General features: G+C 34.5%; 2 protein-coding genes across 2 annotated transcripts; one reads left to right on the top strand and one right to left on the bottom strand.

Annotated features, from left to right (window-relative positions):
• Positions 1 to 2,666: 2,666 nt before the first annotated feature.
• LOC113766753 lies at positions 2,667 to 5,092 on the bottom strand. Its single transcript, XM_027310909.1, has 5 exons — positions 4,945 to 5,092; positions 4,772 to 4,818; positions 4,264 to 4,313; positions 3,661 to 3,687; positions 2,667 to 3,266 (listed from the first exon to the last, which is right to left on the bottom strand). Exons 1-5 carry the CDS (start codon positions 5,090 to 5,092, stop codon positions 3,215 to 3,217), a joined length of 324 nt encoding a protein of 107 aa, XP_027166710.1. The 3' UTR covers positions 2,667 to 3,214.
• Positions 5,093 to 5,434: 342 nt separating this feature from the next.
• LOC113764825 (endochitinase EP3-like) lies at positions 5,435 to 7,578 on the top strand. Its single transcript, XM_027308836.1, has 2 exons — positions 5,435 to 5,890; positions 6,915 to 7,578. Exons 1-2 carry the CDS (start codon positions 5,482 to 5,484, stop codon positions 7,325 to 7,327), a joined length of 822 nt encoding a protein of 273 aa, XP_027164637.1. The 5' UTR covers positions 5,435 to 5,481; the 3' UTR covers positions 7,328 to 7,578.
• Positions 7,579 to 7,787: the final 209 nt, after the last annotated feature.

Below are 7,787 nucleotides of genomic sequence, written 5' to 3'. Positions count from 1 at the left end.
AAAACTGATAACCAATTATAGAAAGCACTCTAGTTTATAAAAAAAAAAAAAAAAAAACGTAGTGGAATCTTAGTGCTGTTCTAAACTTTTCTAAAATCGATTTACTCCAAAAACACTTGCATGCTATAAGAACCACTTGCATGACGTTCCCATTTATCAAATTTAAATATGAGAACTCTTAGATATCATGAGGTACGCCATCTTTTAAATTGTGATTATTGTATTATTGTATATCACTTAATATAGGATTTTCTTTTTTTAAATGCCTACACCAGCTTCCCCCTACGTTTGGGACTGTTGGAATTACCCATTGCTACTAGCACAAACAATTGACCACATTTTAAATCCATTTCTCACACAGTGTGTGTTTCAAAACCTATTTCTCTGTCTCATTCTTATTTTATTTTAACTGTAGCAATTGATAGCTCTTAAACTTTCTATTTCCTTAATGGAAAATTTTCAATCCTAGTCTCTAAATTTTTTTTCATGTCTCAAATTTCTGCAACATCTCTCTTTTGCGCAAGGTGTTCCTCTTCAAAGCAAATGGAGTTATCAATGTATGTGGGATGCAAATGCAACACAGTAAAACCCTTATGCAAATCGTGGACATCTGAAAATCGGAAATACGTGTTGCTGGTAACTAGAGGTGGCAAAATGGGCGGGATGGGCGGGATTTGCTTGGGTTTGAGATGGAACCGAGTCATATGGGTTTGGGCCCAACCTTACCCATATGTGTTTTGGGACTAACTTGGGCGGGATCATTTTGGGATGGGTTTAGATTGATCCCGCCCAATACCCAAATCCATTTTCTACATATATTTTTTTCCTTTAATTCATTTTTTATTTTTATATAATTTTAATATTTTTGATTTATTAAATTTCTTTTAGTTTTATTAAATAAACATGCAAGTGCTTTATATTCAAGATTCCCACCAAAAATTGGATTAACAAATAAAGGAAAAGATAGATATACATCCATATTCCAACATATATCAAGATGGCCAAGGTCCTTAGGATGTTGAATATTTATCCTTATCATTGTCCAAGGATGACATGTCTAAACTAACTGAAATGCTGGAAATTCTTGTGGATAATGACTAGGAAGACTACTAGATTATATTCGCTGGTATGACTATAAAAATTGTTAAAGATAATTTTTGAATCTAAGATTCCGTTTGGATTGACTTTTTTTTCAAAAAATAAGTTTTTCAAATACAATGTTACAGTAATATACAATAACTCAAGAAACATCCCATCCATATTAATATATCAAATATTTCAAAAAAATTTTATAGTAAAAATTTTTCATATACACTGCTACAATAAAATATTTCAAAAACACCTACCAAAAACAGCTAATCCAAACGGAGCCCTTGCCATTTGAGCCCAATGGGTACCCAAGTATTTCCCATCCTTTCCCATTCATTAATGGGTATAGTTGGGATGTGTCCCAACTTAAACCCAATACCAAATTATAATACCCATCCCGCCCAAAGTTCCTTTGGGCATGGGTAGCCCATCGGGACTTGGGACAAATTGCCAGCTCTACTGCTGAAGATCAAATCTAACCTGGTTGGTGTTGGTTCTTTCAAATCCAAAGTTTGTATATATGTTCCTGTCAATGCTCAATAAGTATCCTGGAAAGCTTTTGATGTTGATCTCTTGTTTGTAACATGCCGAGCTCTGTTTTATTTGTGCTATCAAAGAGTTCCTGTTTGTAAAATTTTTTCATATACACTGCTACAATAAAATATTTCAAAAACACCTACCAAAAACAGCTAATCCAAACGGAGCCCTTGCCATTTGAGCCCAATGGGTACCCAAGTATTTCCCATCCTTTCCCATTCATTAATGGGTATAGTTGGGATGTGTCCCAACTTAAACCCAATACCAAATTATAATACCCATCCCGCCCAAAGTTCCTTTGGGCATGGGTAGCCCATCGGGACTTGGGACAAATTGCCAGCTCTACTGCTGAAGATCAAATCTAACCTGGTTGGTGTTGGTTCTTTCAAATCCAAAGTTTGTATATATGTTCCTGTCAATGCTCAATAAGTATCCTGGAAAGCTTTTGATGTTGATCTCTTGTTTGTAACATGCCGAGCTCTGTTTTTCTTGGGCTATCAAAGAGTTCCTGTGGGAAGGGAGTCTTGCTTATTTGTGCTTGAAAATTTCCAAGTTCTGTGGATTAGCTCTTGTATTAGGTTATTGGATGCATTGATCAACGAAAGCTGCATTGTACTGGTATCAAATGTTTGCTTGGCATTAGCTTATGCATCGTTATTGGGTAATTAAGAAGTTTCTCAAAAAAAAAAAAAAAAAAAAAAAACGGAGGCAATAGTTCATGGAACATCTCCTCTTTCTTTTGCTTTTGCTTTTGCTTTTATTTTTTTGGGTAAATGTAAAACTTCTCAAGGGATATTCATAGTGGTTATTGTTTATGGAGGGGTTTCAAATGGTGGACTGCTCCTTTCCATAGGAAAAAGCATATGACATGTTGCACAAACAATCACTTAAATGCCTACAGATTAAACATTCGTCAAACGAAAAATTAGGCTGTCATCATCCCCAATACATCGTAATAATGCCTGTCTACCATTAGCGCATAATTTTCATTTAATAACATAGGCAAAAAAGCAGGCAAACAATCAAGCCTCATGAAAACTTTTGTACAATGTGCAACAGATACATGCAGGCAACAGTAAGTACTAATGAAAAAACTTACGTAGTCCACTCAATTCACAGGAAAACACAAACCAACCATAAAGGATAACCTCAGTCTTTCGAAAATAACATATCACAATCTCAGTGCAGAGAACACACCCTCAATCCACACAATGTTTGCAAAAAACCCAATTAACCAAGGGCTATGGACAAAATTACCATTGAAACTGGGGTCATGATTTCATAATTGATTCAAAAACACAATACACAAATCTATAATGTTCACTGTAAAAAATAATAGTGATCTAAGGTCATGGAACATTTGCCTTGCTCAACCTCCAAAAGCTCAGACTTTTTATCTAACCACCTAGGCCCATAAGACAGTCAATTTTTGGAAACATGTGAAAAAAAGCCATTGTAAGTAACTTATTCATTAAGAGTAGGTGTGTCAGGAATAGAAGAGTTGGGGAAAATCAAAACATGAAAAACACAAAAAAGTAGATAATTAAACAGTGGAGACAGATCAAAAAAAGGTTACCTCAAAAATTGATCACTCTATATGAACCCTATGCAATCTTTCAACATTGAATAACCAGCTGGTCCTGAAAAGCAAAATCAAAGAGTAAGTTTAATGCAAAGGCAACTTAGTGGTACAAGAGAACCTAATTTCATAATATTTTTTTGTAAAACATTCCATACATGGGAAAGATTAAAACAAATAAGCAACCTGGAACTAAATTAGAAAGATATCTGCCAAAAGACGGCAAAGGCAAGAGCTTTAATGCAAGGCAATGTAAATGAAATACATGCAAATCTTCGACCAAACTATTTAAACCTAAAATATGAACAATATGTTATAGAATCTATGACCTGCAAAACATAGAAACCAAAAAAAAAATCACGAGCAAGACAAATTATAGTAAAACTGATGCTGAAGTAGAAGAGAACTGCAGATAAGACAACATACACGAAAACAGAGAAAAAGCACCACCATACCATAATCCTGAATAGGAAATCGATGGTCTGTCAAAACAAAGAATTTGAAATTAAAACCAAAACCAACAATTGAGAAAAAATTAAGAGGCTTATGCAAGTAAATCATTGGTCTGCCACTTCCCAGATCGAAATCTGGAAATGATTCGAAAAATTACTGCAAGGCAATAGAGCTTCCAACAGCTGCTTCAACGGCAACTGGTCGTGCTCTTTGGACCACAAACTGGAATCTTGAACTTAAATCATATGCCATTGACCTATTTTTTTTCCCCCAAAGATAGCTTTGAAAAATTAATTTGCAAATCTTGATCAATTCCTAAGATTATCATAAAAAACAATTTGCAAATTTCAATAATAGGAAGCCTACAAGTGAACATAAGTACTAAAGTCACAACCTATTACCCTCAATCTTAGTAAGTATGGAACTCCTAAATTGTTGCATCCATAAAAGATAATGAGCAAAAAAATACAATTTATTGTCTCATGAAATTCAATCGAGTAAAATAATAAGAGTTCAAAGAGGAAATTTTACACAAACAACTATAAAACGAAATTACTAATTTGTAAGGTGGTTTAAAAAACATAGGGAAAGAAAAGAAGGCCTACCTCTCTGTCGAGAACATAGATCTCATGAAACTTGTCATGCCCGGACGAAACTGAAACAGGAGTAAACTCTAATGTACATAGAAATACTAACGATAAAAAAGAAAACAAAAGAAAATCATGTACGAAAACAATTTCCAAGATTGCACTTGAAGGGAACATATATCTAAATTTTCAAGTACACATCCAAAAATAAATCCAAAAAGCCAGTATATACAGAAAGACATTTATTTTTTTTTTAAAAAAAGATGGCAAGGAAAGAATTCAAGGAAAAATTTAGGGACTCATTATTAAAGGGGGAAAAAAACTTCTTTTCTGCTTGGACCACTGGCTTTCCGTTCTCCTCCTTTTGCTTGCCATTTTCTATATCGAGTTGGTTGGATGTATTATTACGATAAAGAAAATAAAAGGCTAAAGAAAGTCGAAAAAAATATGGCCAAAATGACAGGAAAGAAAAAAATCGAAAAAAATATATAGAAGAAAGTCGAGAGAGAAAAAATGCAAGTCCAACCTTAACCCTCTTGAGGCCGGAGGAGACCCGTAATACTGTAATTTCCTCTACACCGGGAAAAAATTTACATCACAAATATATACGTATTATATGTTAAAATTCGACTGGTAAATCCTCCAAAAAATCCAAAAGGCTAAAGAAGTCTTGATGATGAGAAAGAAAAAGAGTCTTACCTTGTTGTTGCTCTCGGTCAGAATCAAAAACAATAAAAACCAAAGAAAAGAAAAGAGGAAGAAGATGAGAGAAATTAGAGGATGATTGAAGGGAAGATGAAGTGAAGAGTGAGACTGATGATGAAGAAAGGAGAGAAAAAATGGGCATTTCTGACTCCTCGGTCTTCACCCCACCAGGTAATCACGATAAGGTTAAGGAAAAGAACAATAAAAGGGCACAAACATGATTAAAATTACAAGAAAGCCTAACCAAACATTAATAAACGGACACACAAATCTCCAAATTTACGGGCAAAACCGGACCACCAAGGGCATTATAGAAAAAGAAAATGCAAAGTCAATATCAGAAAATTCAGGAGCCACAAATTTCACCTTTATGCCATAATAAAAAGACCAAAATACCCTTGGGAAGAGCAGATGAAAGTAATGAACAGTAACCCCAAAACGTCTTCTTATGGAGTATAAAGATAAAGATATATACCCTTTTTTCTCAAACAGCTTCTGCCCACATCCATTTCTCTTCCTTCAAGCACAAAAATGAAGAATTTTCCAACCATCATTTTCTCCATTATGGTTCTTGTCGGAGCCATCCCACAGCTGATTTCAAGTCAAAACTGTGGCTGTGCACCAAACTTATGCTGCAGCAAATTCGGCTATTGCGGCACCAGCAACGACTACTGTGGCCCCGGCTGCCGATCCGGCCCTTGCACTGCTGCACCCAGCGGTGGTAATAATGGTGCTTCAGTTGCTGGTATTGTCACAGACGCTTTCTTTAATGGAATTGCTAACCAAGCTGCTTCGGGTTGTGCTGGAAAAGGGTTCTATACTCGATCGGCATTTCTTGAAGCTCAGAAGTCGTATTCTAAGTTTGGAACTGCTGGTTCTGCTGCTGATTCTAAAAGGGAGGTTGCTGCTTTCTTTGCTCATGTCACTCATGAGACTGGACGTAAGTGTTTTCAACAACTCTACCAAAGAGAATTACTTTGGAACTTTCTATAAAATATTTTTAGTAACTTTTCTAAATGTTGGTACAGTAATATATAGATTATTTTTCTGAACTCACACTTGGGTAAGTTCCATGTTCAAAAATTCAATAGTCCAAATTGTGTCTGAGATAGTATAGCACACTTTGGTCTATTGGATTTTTGAAACCGGATCTACCGAAGTTTTAACTATTTTTCTTTGCAATATTATCGAAGAACTTTCTACAAAAACTAAAACTTTAACAAGAAATACTTATTATTGTAATAATTTATCATGAATATGGGTGCCAATTACAACTGGATAGAGAAATTATTACTTTCCGTTCTTTTTACTTTGTTGTAGTAGTCAACTTTATAATTTAGTAAGCATGTGATTACTTACAACTTTGTAAATTTTAAATCATTACTTACAACTTTGTAAATTTTAAATCACTTGTGGTCCATTCATAAATATTGATGGCTTTTCTTTTCTTTTCTTTTTTTGGCAAAATAAACCAAGCTTCAAAAATTTTCTATTTAATTATCATTAGTTTTATTGAAGTCAAGTTCTAGTAATTTTATTATTTAGCAATTGGTGTTTTATTTCATAATTAATTGTGTTGTTTCTTATTCAATGATTCTGATAAATTATCACTAGATTATTAAGTGGAGTATTTTCTAAAAATTTAAGAGAGCCTAAAATAGTGTATAGAAAATTTATTAGATTTTTATTGTGGTGAGATTTTCTTCTTTGTTTGAAATGTTAATGACATTTTGAGTTAAGTTATTTATTCTCTTTTCTCCCACATAGATATTTTTGTTTGTGATTCTTAAATCCTTTGAATTCTATAATTTTGCAAATTAATTGTCATTAGAACTCATAAAATTTGTTTTCTACACTTTTCATTATCATATCATCCGACAATCCTTGTCTTACCTAACATCCATTTTTTCTTTTTTGGCAATTCGACAGAATGATAACTAATACGACTTCTCTATATCATGCAGATATGTGCTATATAGAAGAGATAAACGGCCCGTCTAAAAACTACTGTGACAAGAGATACACTCAGTATCCATGTGTGCCAGGCAAGGGGTATTACGGCCGCGGTCCACTACAAATAACAGGGAACTACAACTATGGAGCAGCAGGACAAAGCATTGGGTTCAATGGACTAAGTCAACCTGAACTTGTAGCCAGAGATAATGTTATTTCATTCAAAACTGCCTTGTGGTTCTGGATGAACAATTGTCATTCTCGTATCATTTCCGGCCAGGGTTTTGGGGCTACCATTCGTGCCATTAATGGTCAGCTTGAATGTGACGGTGCAAATCCAAACACTGTTAGTGCTCGTGTTGGGTATTATACTCAATATTGTCGTCAACTGGGTGTTGATCCTGGTCAGAATCTCAGATGCTAGGGTACTTCGGGAGAGCCGAAAGTGCTCGGAAGGGAGTAATATATTGAGCTATAAAGGCTTAAAACTGATTGGAAATTAATAAAAATTAGCAAAAGGTGTTTACCTTTCTTGCTCTTTGCAAGCGAAAGTTGTTAAGTTTTGAAATCATAATAATTGATTTTGTTGGTCTTGTTCCGATTTCTTGGAGTATTTACATAGGCATGTTCCAGTTTTGATCCCTTGATCATATTTGTCGAGCTTTCGACTTTGGTGTTTCACTCTCAACATGTCTCTCCATTGAAGTTTCCTCACGTCTTTCATTTACTTTTCATGTTCCAATATGCTATTGGCAATTTTAGCCGAGATGTTTCTCAAGGTATGATATTTGAGGATCATAACTATACTAAGATTATGAATTATCAAATGCAAGGGTCTAAATGCACCAATGTTAAGGCACTTAATATTGGGAGTAAACCGAAGC

Source organism: Coffea eugenioides, chromosome 3 (assembly GCF_003713205.1).
Source record: "Coffea eugenioides isolate CCC68of chromosome 3, Ceug_1.0, whole genome shotgun sequence".
NCBI classification, from domain to species: domain Eukaryota; kingdom Viridiplantae; phylum Streptophyta; class Magnoliopsida; order Gentianales; family Rubiaceae; genus Coffea; species Coffea eugenioides.
The sequence above is the reverse complement of the archived record's forward strand: the minus strand, read 5'-3'. Positions and strand labels throughout refer to the sequence as shown.